The 13,780-nt window shown below is 46.7% G+C and overlaps 1 protein-coding gene across 1 annotated transcript; it reads right to left on the bottom strand.

The window, feature by feature from the left end:
* TAX1BP3 (Tax1 binding protein 3) lies at positions 1-13,519 on the bottom strand. Its single transcript, XM_061563888.1, has 5 exons — positions 13,411-13,519; positions 5,353-5,472; positions 4,164-4,241; positions 3,524-3,686; positions 1-2,573 (listed from the first exon to the last, which is right to left on the bottom strand). The coding sequence occupies exons 1-4, from the start codon at positions 13,450-13,452 to the stop codon at positions 3,549-3,551; spliced, it is 378 nt and encodes a 125-aa protein (XP_061419872.1). The 5' UTR covers positions 13,453-13,519; the 3' UTR covers positions 1-2,573; positions 3,524-3,548.
* Between the last annotated feature and the right edge of the window lie 261 nt (positions 13,520-13,780).

The raw sequence follows: 13,780 nt of genomic DNA, 5'->3' as shown, positions 1-13,780 counted from the left end.
GAAAACTTCAGCACATTTTATTGCTTTGTTTTAAAGAAAAACTAGGTTACATTCAATGTGTACAGTATTTGTCGGTATAAAATTTATTATATAACCTCAATTCATACGTAATAAATGTTGATGCAATGTGTAATGGAACTCATGCCACAATCCACAGCGATGATGATGATTACATTGACGATGACCATGTTGATGATGACGCTGATAATGGAGACCTTAGCGTTGACTATGACAGCAATGACTGACATGATCATGTGGATGCTGGTGTCCATGATAATAACGATGATGCTGTACCCTCAAATTAACAGTGATAAGACTGCGCGCATGCGCACGCACGCACGCGCACACATACACACACACGATCTACATAACCGTCATTCAGTGCAACAGTGCTGCGGTAGTCGTGTGTTCTAAGTGAGAAAATCTCCATATCACAACTGGCAGGCAGGTGGAAGGATGTAAGAAAAGGCACTTCTCTTTTGTGAGCCCTGCAAGGATAAAACGGTACGGGTTCCGTTCCTACCCGTGGAGGAAGGCCTCTCGTATTTCACGACCGGTCACGGGGCAAAACAAGTGACGCTTTTCTTTGCGGGGAAATACACCGATTGCACGTTTGCCACAGCAAGGCGCTGCTTGCCGCATGGGGCCTGTAAACGGCGGAGGCAAAGAGACGTGCATTACGGCTGACGAGGATTACAGAGCGGGAGCCGTCACTTTGCGCAGATTTTTGTGATCGATGCCGCCATCCACTGGGATAATTTACAACTAGTCTGTTCTGCCGCAACGCCGCGTGTTGTTTTCACAACGCGAATTGGATACAACGCGATGGATATAACGCGATTGAGTGAATGGAACCGCGTTGTGCGAGTAGGAATAAGCGGTCGTGACGGATGCCTCGTCATAGCATCGCACAAGGCGGGATGCTGCTGGATGCTTCAAGATGCTACCCACGTACCTCAGTCTGTTCAGCCTGCGTACGCATCTCAGGTGCTATCGCGGACTGTGCTTTAACCTATATTATATATTATTTATTATAACGCGAGCTTTCCATAACGCCGTGTTCTTCAGGAACGTGTTCTTCAGGAACGTGTTCTTCAGAACAGACTGTTAGCAATTCCCACCAGGGCCACGGAATGTGGTGCAGAAGAGATAGAATCACGAGGATTGCAGATTGTGCCCCATCACTTTGCTCTCGTATAAAATGTCTGTCAAAAATGAGGACTGGGTGGCGCAGATGTCAGAGCACTGAGCCAGCCCCTGTTGAGATGCTGGGCTCAAGTCGAGGTGTCAGGAATCTTTGGAACAAACTGGGTGTGTCCCGAGTGTAGTGCAGTTGATGCGTTTGTCTGGTCAACAAAATTTGGGTCTGCACTTAACAGGACCGATTTCCAGCTGTGAATTAAAAGTAGCAGCATCACGTGATAGATATTACACTCGTATGGTGGAGCGTGTGAGAAAGTGACGCCCTCTACTGTGTGGACCAAGGGGCGCCACTGCGGCGAGATGTTATCTCCCTCGCCGGGTATACGGGAGGTCGTGGGTTTGATCCAGACCCAGACGCCTGCTGTACATTTTGAGTTGGCGTGTTCTCTCTCCCCCCGTGGGTCGGGTGGATTTTCCTCCGGGTCCTCTGGTTTTTCCCTCCACATTTAGAAATATACATTTACAGTATTTGGCTGCTATAAATGTCCACGTGATAAGCCACTTTGTTGAGCTATTGTGTGGCCAAGTCGCTTCCGAAAGAGCTATACAGCTGAGTGGGCCTCACCTGGTAAAATAAAAAGTTTACGTTTTAAGGAGATTTCAGATGTAGCTTGGTGATATTCACTTAAATGGGCCATTCAAGCACAAAGGGTTGTACAGCCTTATGGGATTTTCGTCTTATAACATAATCCAATCGCACAACCCAATCGTGATAACATTGCGGAGGAAAATGACTTAAAATTTAGTTTTTAATATCTGGCAGGAATTTTCGTCAGAATTCCTAAACGTAACTCACTACGTAAACAAGTTGGCAGCAATTCCGCTGACAAACGTGGCTCGTGGGGAGATTTACAAACCGGCCTCCGCCACCACCACCATCGTCATCCTGCCACGGCTGTTTGAGAGCTCTCCCACGAAAGTAGGGGTGACCGAGGGATAAATTCGAACCTTTGAAATCCTTCGCGGGGCTACACACGCGGCCACACTCACACACACTTCAAGCACTTGCAGTATGACAAGTGACGAAAGTGACCGTGCTAAAATTAGAAAACGGAGTGCTGCGTTGCCAGTTTGATAATATTCCACACTCATGCACGATTTGGCGTGGCTAAGATGCTTGCAGAGACTGATAAATACCCCTCGGAGCCCGCTTTGAAATGGTAGGTTAAAACGTAGCCGTGGTCCGTAGGTTCCCCAACCCCCTGCTTTAACGCAGGCGACGAGAGAAGCGTATGCGACGCTGGGAACACGTGGTGGGAAAACGTGCGGCGTGGCAGTCGGTTTGTAGAAAGGTGTCCGTCGGGGAGTGGAAGGTGTCGCCGTGGTAGAAGTGACGATCTTTCGGGACTGCTGCAAAGGGAATCCTCCTCCTGGTGGTCGGACAGGAAGAGAGAGCGCACGCCGCACACACACTTTGTACCGTGACGGACGAGGCATCGTCCCAGTGGCGGTGTTCAGACGACCGCTCCTGCCAAAACAGAAGCGGCGATGGGTTCCATCCAACGCAATGTACACGCGCAGCCCTTATGTCGATCCATCCGACTGTTGGACAAACTACAATTGCAAAGTCACAGGAACCCCCGTCGTTGTTATAATTCGGCATATCCGTGAAGATGAACACGGTGTCGTATCGTGAAAAATTACATCTCGGCAAGCAACCCTACGATATACCTACCGGAACTTCCCGTGGCAATATGGTGCGCAGTCAATATACCAATGTCAAACAAACCAAACCGTTCAGAAAACTGCACAGGCATTGCCCAAATTCGAGTACAAGATGGAAAACCCAGCAAACATAACATGAAAAGGTCCACACAGATGGATTTAAGTACCCACTTCCTGTAATGCCATCTCCATACTCTTAGTTCTTTTGGTAAAGTCACGTAGGTAAAAAATGAAATTAATAAAAATAAAACAATAAAATCACGAAGTTTCGGAGGCAACACAAGTCTCCGTCATCAGGTGGGACCGTCACAGCCAGATTAGCTGCCTCACTTGATGCAGCTAATCTGGCTGTGACGGTCCCACCTGATGACGAAGACTTGTGTTGCCTCCGAAACGTCGTGATTTTATTGTTTTATTTTTAAATTAATAAAATTCATTTTTTACCTACTTGGTGACTTTACCGAAAGAACTAAGAGTATGAATCCTTGCAGTCACGAAAGCTTCAAATCTAGTATGCCATCTCCAGTCCACCTGCGGCAGCCCAATGGGCTTGGCAGGTTCACAGATCGATAGGCGGGTCCACCAACCCCTCACCTCCACAACGTTGCATCACGGGCGTGCACCCGAAGCGTTTAAAAGACGCGGCCACACTTGCCTGGTCGGTGGTGTGGCGGGCACCCCTAGCAGAGCTGCGCGTGCTGCACGACGTTTTGCAGGGACTTGCGGGTCACCAGCAGCCGCACCGCCTCCTCGTTCTTCTTGGTGAGCTTCTTGCGAGCTTGGTCGTGCGTCACCATCGTCATGTCCCACCCGTTCACCTGCAGCGAACGGCGGCGGCGGTGGTAGTAGGCGTGGCGGCGATGTCAGTCAAGTTAACGCCCCCGATTCATGGACCGAAATCGGATTCCACGCTCACCGCACACGCGTCGAAGTGTGTGTGTGTGCGTGTGAATGCGTGTGAATGGGGAGCGGTAGCGTAGCGGTTAGTGCGCTGCCCTCTGAACCCGGCATCCAGACTTCGATTTCTACTCACGGCCAACACCAGGTGATGATTATATGAACCGGTCATGGTCCTCTTTGAGATAGACGCAGTCTTAAATGAGTATCTGGTGCGGTGTGTAAACATCGCAACTGGGGAAACAAAGGCGGTTGGGCGTGGTGCTGGCCACCCACCCCCTCGTGTGCCGTGCCGTCCTTCATAAGTGCTTGCTAACAGCACTTGCCCCAACAATCTATTAAAGCTACACAGGGGGTCTTTGTCTTGTGTATTTAAAAGAACACCCGCGTCATCTCGCCTGCATGATCTTGTCCCCGATTTTGAGTCCGGCGAGGTCGGCTGGGCCACCGAGAGCCACCTTGGTGACGTAGACACCCTGGGGGTGGGGAAAGCATGGGTTCATGACAGGGTTAGGGTTGTGTATTTTAGCGAGAAGCCGAGATTGTTTCAGCTACCGACGGTATGATCGATAGACTTGAACTCGAAAGCCATCTCTAGAATTATATATTTTGCTGGAGTGTAGTTATTGCTTAATTTTTTAGTCCTAGGAAAAGTTAGAATTATGCAACAATTGATTACTGTAAGGTCTTATGTCCACAATACATACATACATGTAGTGGATCAAGGGCATAAGAATTGGTTATTTTTAATTCAACAGTTGATTTTGTTTTGCCAACTGTGGTGAATGCAGCGCTTCCAGTGGCTGTCGGGCTTGCTGATCAAATCGGAAACAACCAGAGGTTAAATTTCTCATCGAATATTTTCCAGGTGCCTGGTAAACTGCGAGGTGACGTGTGACTTGTATCTACAGACATAGTATGGTGGATGCAGTGCGCTTGGATGCATCAATATTTTCCCCGAGTCACTGACTCGCACCCAACCGGCTGAAATTAAGCCTCAATTACAAAACACAATTCAAAACGAAACGATTACCACGACCACAATTTTATGCTCGTATTAAGCAGTCAATAATTTCCTGCTCAAATGAGCACTTCGAGATTATTCATCTCCGTTTTTTACAGTCCTGAGCCAGTTGATGGAAACTGCACAGTAGGATGGCAGGGGCATAGTCTAGGCCAGGGGTCGGCAACCTACGGCTCCGGAGCCACATGCGGCTCTTTACAGGCTGCTTCTTGACGATGAGTACGTATGTACAGTATGTACTCAGATGCATTGCGGCTCTTGAAATACTGAATTTTGTACCGAATTGGAAAGAAATAGCTCTTCTTGTTATTTTGGTTGCCGACCCCTGGTCTAGGCATAGGACAACCACTCCCGACTTCTCCACAAAGTGGTGCCAAGTTTTGTTGACCCCCGGAAAGGATGATGTGCCCGATAAAGAAGATCATCATTTAAATCAATCAATCAATCAGTGCATGGATTACACGCTTACAAAGGGTACTGGACAGTATGGCCTTGGGACACCAAGTCGAGTAAATGAGTTTAAAGTCAAGGACTGGCTCAGGAGAAGAGGGGAGGGGAGGGACCTTGTCGGACTTGTCCAGAGAGTACGGGTTCTGGCCCGGATCCTGGTCGATGCCGCCTCCGATGCTGAAGCCCAGGATCAGGTTATCTCCTTGCCGCAGTTTCCGCACCTCAATGCACTCCTGTCACCAGGGGCGGGTTGGGGGGGGGGACGCGGGGCGTTATTCAAACGCAATGCGCACAGGGAATTTAAACGCGGATCCAGGTTCCAGCTGCCCGTCATGAACATGAATTTTCATTGCAGTGAATACCGCACCTCAGATTAGCATGGTTAGCTACGCACGGTGTGAAAGAAGTTCAACATACATACGTCTCAGCCTGGTCACCCATGGATATACACACAAACATCACATTGGCTCATGTCCAGCTCCGAAGAATTAAAACAATAATTGTCTGAGTGTCATTTGAAGACCACTATGCCGTTGCCGAGTGGGTAAGAAAGTGCTGCCACCTACTGTGTGGATCAGAGGTCACGTAGAGACCTCAGAGGTAGTTCTGTGACATCAGCTTTTATGACCGTTCTCGAACACAAGCGGTTGCACCCGTACCCAAGTTGGTCCCCGCCCTGCACCGACCAGCGTGCACCAAGTATGGTCAAGCAATGCCCCTCGACTCGTGCGGCATGGCTAGACCTTCATCCAGCAGCCGAGTGGCTGACCAAGAGGGCCGGCAAATTACAAGGCACGGCGGTGGAGCCCATTTCATTGTCTTCGGAGTTATTACGAGCGGACCGGGCAAGCGGCGGGGGCCCGGAATGCCGGGCATGCAGAGGGCAAGGTGTCGGCTTATTCGAGCAGTTGGTCGCGTGCACTGGTGCCGGATGCGGGGGGTGTGCGCGAGCGACAGCGGGGGACGGAGCCACGGAGGGGGGGGGGGGGCGTGCGAGACGGACCGGACAGAGCTGCATGGAAACGAGGATCAGCAAGTGTAGAATAAAGGGAGGTTATTACAAGTTCACCTGCAATATGGTGCACATGCACGAGGAGAGCCTGGGTATCTGCTCTTACGGTCTTATTCCTTAATTGTAGTCAATTAATCGTAATGTAAGCGTTTATTTTAGATTACAATACACAGGGTGCACTGCTTTGTCAATTATAAACTAACCGGCATGTACAGGCTTTGTATTATAAATATCCTAAGATGTAAATACGTTATGAAAAGCACTCTTGGGATGCCTATGCTGATGTGAAGCGCGCGATATACATGAAGTTTTATTGAGGCTTCTCTTCCACTGTGCAACAGAGCCACGCCAGGGCTGGCTCTGTAGAATCCTGAGTCGTGTCGATGAAATTGAGGGCATCCAAGACGTGAGTTTCTTGGAGCGTCAGGACATCAAAGTTACAGGTCTTCATTTTGTTCCCGAGATACTCAGTTGGAGGATCTTTGTTCCTGGGGTCTATCTGACACGCTGTCTGGCCATGAACAGGGCCGTTGGCGTGGCTTGTGTTGTTGCTCTGGAGGCTGGGAGATCTATGATCAATGTTGATAGTGGTGATGGTGGTAGTGATGGTGATGGTGGTGGCGGTGGTGTTGCTGGTAGTGTGCGTGTGTTGTTGTTGTTCTGGAGATCGGGAGATCGATGATCTATGTTTGGTAGCCGCGCTGATGGCATTTTCGTCGTGATTTCTCACTTAACAGAGTTGGCCTCGTGAAGGATGCCACCTTCCACTCCGCTGCATTGCCGACAATCAGAAATGTCGCATCGCAAGATCGCAAGAGTTGGCAAAGACTTGTGGAGGCCTTAATCGGTGGAATGATCACGATTGATAATGATCATGATGCTTATTTTGTTAATTGAGTTATTCTTCATCGTGAAATTTGCCACCAACATTTTCTGACAGTGTTATTCGTTAGTCGCGACTGTTTTGTAAGCCGAGCCACTCTGAACACAAGGAGCTGTTGCCACAATAAAGAGAGAGGGGAGGGTGCGAATGGTCTCTCTACACCCAACCCACTAATCCACAGCAACCAGATCTCCCCCAGCTCTCACACACCCATCCCATACAATTCATCCCCACCGATTCGACCGTCATTAAATATTTCACGACGAAAACAAACACCCTTGGCATTGTCTCCGTAAAACCTGATGCAGCACTGAGCATCACAAACATCACTAAACGATTCTAGATTTGAAGCTTTCGTGACTGCAAGGATTCATATTCTTAGGTTTTTTTCGGTAAAGTCACGTAGGTAAAAAATTAAAATTAATAAAAGTAAAATAAAAATAAAATAAAAATCACGACGTTTCGGAGGCAACACAAGCTTCCGTCTTCAGGTGGAACCGTCACAGCACGATAGCTGTATCTTGATACAGCTAACGATAGCTGTATCTTGATACACCTGAAGACTGAAGCACGATAGCTGTATGTTGATACAGCTAACGATAGCTGTATCTTGATATCTTGATACAGCTATCGTGCTGTGACGGTTCCACCTGAAGACAGAAGCTTGTGTTGCCTCCGAAACGTCGTGATTTTTATTTTATTTTTATCAATTTAAATTTTAATTTTTTACCTATGTGACTTTACCGAAAAAACCTAAGAATATGAATATCACTAAACGAGTGTGTGCGGACGCGTACAGCCCTTTTATCAATCCACCGCTGGATGAGGACCTCCTCACGCCGTACGGGTCGTGGGGGTTGAAAGTGGGGACCATAGAAGTACAGTCCAAAGGATGTTGCACTGCCTTCTGATGCTCACCACGTAGCCGCACAACACACGGTGAACATCCGTTTCTTCGTGGTGGTCACCCATCGAAGCACTATCCAGGTTACGTTCTGCTTAGCTTTTAAGATCTGTTAATTTGATAATCATCATCATTATCATTGGCTGTTTAATCCACTGCTGGCTGAAGGACCACGGGACAATGGATATCAATTACATAGGCTCAGAACGGATTACAAAAGGATATTGAATCTCAAAGGGATCACCCGACCAATAACGAAAATGCTTTGAACGTGATGAATCTCAAAGGGTTAACATCTGGTCAATAAACAAAACATGTCAATGAGATGATTACCTGGTTACATAGGGTGTAATGAAACCCAATGAGATCTCCTGACACAATTAAGGAAATCAATATGAATGACTTCACGTATAATTAAATGAAAAAAGACAATGACTTTCGTTATGGAAATGTTATTAAACGGAGGAAAACGAATCTCAAGAACGTAACAGGGATCCGTAAATGACGCCTACTGCTGTATATTTGGAGTTTGCGTGTATCTCTACCAGTGCATGTGTAGATTTTTCTCCGGGTCCTCCGGTTTTCCCCTCCACATTTAGAATCAACATCACTCGTTTAGAGTATTTGGCTGCTTTAATTTTCCACGTGATAAGCCACTTCGTTTAGCTATCATTTGCGATAGCCAAGTTGCTTCTGAAAAATAGCTCCATAGCTCAGTGGGCCTTACCTGTTAAAATTAAAATAAAGTTTAGTTGTAGTTTATCTCCTTGTTAAATCAAAATCAATACATATTAAGTGAGGCCACATGCAACCGCACTGAACACAATCTATCTCGATTGACTCAACCCCGAGTTTAAAAAGTCAACGTGTGAATTTCTCACAGTGGGGGAACTTTAACAGGTGTTTCAAATCTAGACGTAACTTGCCAGCAGTACATCAATTGAGTTGGTGTGGCGACGCATTGGTTAGGGCTGCTGGAGCGCTCGGCCACGGCTAAAAACCAGTGGCCAACACGGTATTATTACACTGGTCAACAAAAAAACACATTTTTTTCTGGCCTGGACTTTTGCAGCTGTTTTAGACTAATCTCAGATTTGCTCTATCACATCTCATTTTTATGCTATCGGCATACCCCATTTTCATTGATTTTACCCAAAATTAACTCTGTCACTTATGATTGCAAGTTGTTGCGAGTCAGTGACTGCTTTAGTGTTAAAATATGGTGCTGTATTTTTACGATAGTGTGTTTATAATATAATTTTATGTAGATATCCACATTTATTTAATATTTTTCTTCTGCAGTTTTTATTGAAAATGCAATATGTTATATCTCAAAAACCTGATGTGATAGACAAAAACTGATGCCAGATTTGGAATCAGCACCCCAAAATTACATTAGAACCGTTGGAATACCTTATGCCAGAAAAAGTGTGTTGACCAGTGTTATTATTCTCAGACTCAGTAACGGCGTACAGCCGTTTGAATAGGGGCACATTTTTTTGTCTGTTCGTTTGTGTTTCTCCCTTGGGATGGGACTTTGCGGGATGAACGTTGAGATGTATCAGGGCACGGGTGACTGATGATGTCTGAATTGATCTGTAATAAGGTATGTACTGGTATGTAAGACGCACCCAAAACTTGTATCCGGTATCAGTAAAGTTATACAGAGACACAGATCCCCCGTGTAGCCTTAACAGACTGTTGAGGCAAGTGCTGTTAGCGAGCACTTATAAAGGCCGGCACGGCACACGAAGTAGTGGCTGGTCAGCACCACGCCCGGCCGCCTTTGTCCCCCCCCCCCCCAGTGGGTACTCATTTGAGGCCGAGTCGACCTAGAGGAGGCTCAGCATCAGTTCAGATAACAAACCTGGTCTCACACACGCACGGACGCATTGCAGCCGTGGTGAAGTATGGGTGCCCCAACACGTGCCACGCCCGTCACATGTTAAACCGATGAGAGCGACGCGCAAGTAGAGAGTACAGAACAATGTCAAAAAGGTTAATATCGCAGTACCCATTAAATGATCTCAAGTTGTTAAGCGGTTGAACCAAAACGAGTTAGATCTAGCTCTTAAGAGGAGGGGAGTTTGATCTTAAAATGATCTCAAGTTGTTAACCTGTTGAACCAACACGAATTAGATCAAGCTCTTAAGAGGAGGGGAGTTTGATCTTAAAACGATCTCAAGTTGTTAACCGGTTGAACCAAAACGAGTTAGATCTAGCTCTTAAGAGGAGGGGGGAGTTTGATCTTAAAATGATCTCAAGTTGTTAACCGGTTGAACCAAAACGAGTTAGATCTAGCTCTTAAGAGGAGGGGAGTTTGATCTTAAATTGATCTCAAGTTGTTAACCTGTTGAACCAAAACGAGTTGGATCAAGCTCTTAAGAAGAGGGGATTTTGATCTTAAAACGATCTCAAGTTGTTAACCTGTTGAACCAACACGAGTTAGATCAAGCTCTTAAGAGGAGGGGAGTTTGATCTTAAAACGATCTCAAGTTGTTAACCGGTTGAAGCAAAACGAGTTAGATCTAGCTCTTAAGAAGAGGGGAGTTTGATCTTAAAACGATCTCAAGTTGTTAACCGGTTGAACCAACACGAGTTGGATCAAGCTCTTAAGAGGAGGGGAGTTTGATCTTAAAATGATCTCAAGTTGTTAACCGGTTGAACCAAAACGAGTTAGATCAAGCCCTTAAGAGGGGAGTTTGATCTTAAATTGATCTCAAGTTGTTAACCTGTTGAACCAACACGAGTTAGATCAAGCTCTTAAGAGGAGGGGAGTTTGATCTTAAAATCTCAAGTTGTTAACCTGTTGAACCAACACGAGTTAGATCAAGCTCTTAAGAGGAGGGGAGTTTGATCTTAAATGATCTCAAGATGTTAACCTGTTGAACCAACACGAGTTAGATCAAGCTCTTAAGAGGAGGGGAGTTTGATCTTAAAACGATCTCAAGTTGTTAACCTGTTGAACCAAAACGAGTTAGATCAAGCTCTTAAGAGGAGGGGAGTTTGATCTTAAAACGATCTCAAGTTGTTAACCTGTTGAACCAAAACGAGTTAGATCAAGCTCTTAAGAGGAGGGGAGTTTGATCTTAAAATGATCTCAAGTTGTTAACCGGTTGAACCAAAACGAGTTAGATCAAGCTCTTAAGAGGAGGGGAGTTTGATCTTAAAACGATCTCAAGTTGTTAACCGGTTGAACCAAAACGAGTTAGATCAAGCTCTTAAGAGGGGAGTTTGATCTTAAAACGATCTCAAGTTGTTAACCGGTTGAACCAAAACGAGTTAGATCAAGCTCTTAAGAGGAGGGGAGTTTGATCTTAAATTGATCTCAAGTTGTTAACCGGTTGAACCAAAACGAGTTGGATCTAGCTCTTAAGAGGAGGGGAGTTTGATCTTAAAATGATCTCAAGTTGTTAACCTGTTGAACCAACACGAGTTAGATCAAGCTCTTAAGAGGAGGGGAGTTTGATCTTAAAATGATCTCAAGTTGTTAACCTGTTGAACCAACACGAGTTGGATCTAGCTCTTAAGAGGAGGGGAGTTTGATCTTAAATTGATCTCAAGTTGTTAACCTGTTGAACCAAAACGAGTTAGATCTAGCTCTTAAGAGGAGGGGAGTTTGATCTTAAAATGATCTCAAGTTGTTAACCTGTTGAACCAAAACGAGTTGGATCTAGCTCTTAAGAGGAGGGGAGTTTGATCTTAAAATGATCTCAAGTTGTTAACCTGTTGAACCAAAACGAGTTAGATCTAGCTCTTAAGAGGAGGGGAGTTTGATCTTAAAATGATCTCAAGTTGTTAACCTGTTGAACCAAAACGAGTTAGATCTAGCTCTTAAGAGGAAGGGAGTTTGATCTTAAAACGATCTCAAGTTGTTAACCAGTTGAACCAAAACGAGTTAGATCAAGCTCTTAAGAGGAGGGGAGTTTGATCTTAAAACGATCTCAAGATGTTAACCTGTTGAACCAACATGAGTTAGATCAAGCTCTTAAGAGGAGGGGAGTTTGATCTTAAAACGATCTCAAGTTGTTAACCTGTTGAACCAAAACGAGTTAGATCTAGCTCTTAAGAGGAGGGGAGTTTGATCTTAAATTGATCTCAAGTTGTTAACCTGTTGAACCAAAACGAGTTAGATCTAGCTCTTAAGAGGAGGGGAGTTTGACCTTACACGAAGCTACTCATGGTTCCATCCTAAATCGCATTCACCGCACAAAACCGTGGCGTTAGTAGATGCGGATAACCTCATTATGTACAAATGTTAAAAACAAAACCTCTCCAGCGGTAGTAGCGTGGCCACTGCGGCCATCCGCAACAGGGAGTCGTGGTGTGACGACGTTTCGACGACGCGGTCTGTCCCGAGATCCACGAATACGACGGAGGCGACATCAAGTCGTGACGTGGTCACGTCTGATCTGGCCTGACCACCCTGTTGTGAGCATTGTAGGTTGTTGTTCTCTGCGATCTCGCCGTGAGCCGTGGGGAAGGAAGAAGTGGAGAGAGGAGTGGACCGCGCCCTCCATTGGCATGGGGAGGGGAGGCAGGGGGGGGAGGCAGGGGGGGAGACGGCGGCCTGACCGCGGCGACCTGCCGCCGTGAGAGGGCGACTTCACCCGGGCAGTCCGTAGTCGCGTGAGACACAGAGACTGAGAGACACAGTGAGACACGGTGAGACAGAGAGAGAGACAGTGAGACACATAGACACAGACCGAGACACAGACCGAGACAGAGAGACACAGACAGACTGAGAGAGACACAGAGACTGAGACAGAGACACAGACAGACTGAGAGAGTGACACAGAGACAGAGACACAGAGAGACAGAGACAGACAGAGACGCAGATACTGAGACAGAGACACAGATACTGAGACAGAGACAGAGACACAGATACTGAGACAGAGACAGAGACACAGTGAGATACAGATACTGAGACAGAGACACAGTGAGATACAGACTGAGAGACAGAGACACGGAGAGACAGATACACAGAGACTTTGACAAAGAGACAGAGAGAGACAGTGAGACACAGACAGAGAGACTGAGAGAGAGACAGAGACACAGACAGACTGAGAGAGAGAGACAGAGACACATACAGACTGAGAGAGAGACAGAGACACATACAGACTGAGAGAGAGACAGAGAGACACACAGACAGACAGAGAGACTGAAAGAGACAGAGAGACAGACACACAGACAGACTGAGACACAGAGAGACTGAGAGAGACACAGAGACAAAGAGACACAGACAGACTGAGAGAGAGACAGAGACACACACAGACAGACTGAGAGACACACAGAGAGACTGAGAGAGACACACACAGACAGACTGAGAGAGACACAGAGAGACTGAGAGAGAGCGGCGTTAGTTTGAGTACCACGACTGTGGAGAATGATTCTCCCGGTGTGTACGATGCCATCTTCAGCCGGGAACCAAACCCCAGCCGCCACCGCCTCCTCCTCCCTCCAACTCACTTAATGGGGGGGGGGGGGGCACCCGTGACGTCATCGCGCGCGTTCACCATCGGCGGTGAGCGTACAAAAAAATGGGCGATATAACGCGCTTTGACGTCATCGCGCGCGGTCGTCTGTGCGAGTTGTACGTCATGTGTAGTGTGTGACGTCATGTGTAGTGTGTTACGTCTTTGTAGTGTGTTACGTCATGTGTAGTGTGTGACGTCATGTGTAGTGTGTTACGTCATGTGTAGTGTGTTACGTCATGTGTAGTGTTACGTCATGTGTAGTGTG

The sequence above is a fragment of the Lethenteron reissneri genome, chromosome 4 (assembly GCF_015708825.2).
Source record: "Lethenteron reissneri isolate LAM-NWPU_2019-01 chromosome 4, ASM1570882v1, whole genome shotgun sequence".
NCBI classification, from domain to species: domain Eukaryota; kingdom Metazoa; phylum Chordata; class Hyperoartia; order Petromyzontiformes; family Petromyzontidae; genus Lethenteron; species Lethenteron reissneri.
This window is presented reverse-complemented; position numbering and strand designations above follow the sequence as displayed.

Excerpts from the sequence above, each read along its gene's own strand:
- TAX1BP3 (XM_061563888.1), bottom strand. The coding sequence starts at position 13,452 with ATGGCATCGTACACACCGGGAGAATCATTCTCCACAGTCGTG. Across the intron at positions 4,242-5,352 it reads CTCTGGACAAGTCCGACAAG|GGTGTCTACGTCACCAAGGT; the intron begins GTCCCTCCCCTC and ends CCCCACCCCCAG. Across the intron at positions 3,687-4,163 it reads TCGGGGACAAGATCATGCAG|GTGAACGGGTGGGACATGAC; the intron begins GCGAGATGACGC and ends CGTTCGCTGCAG.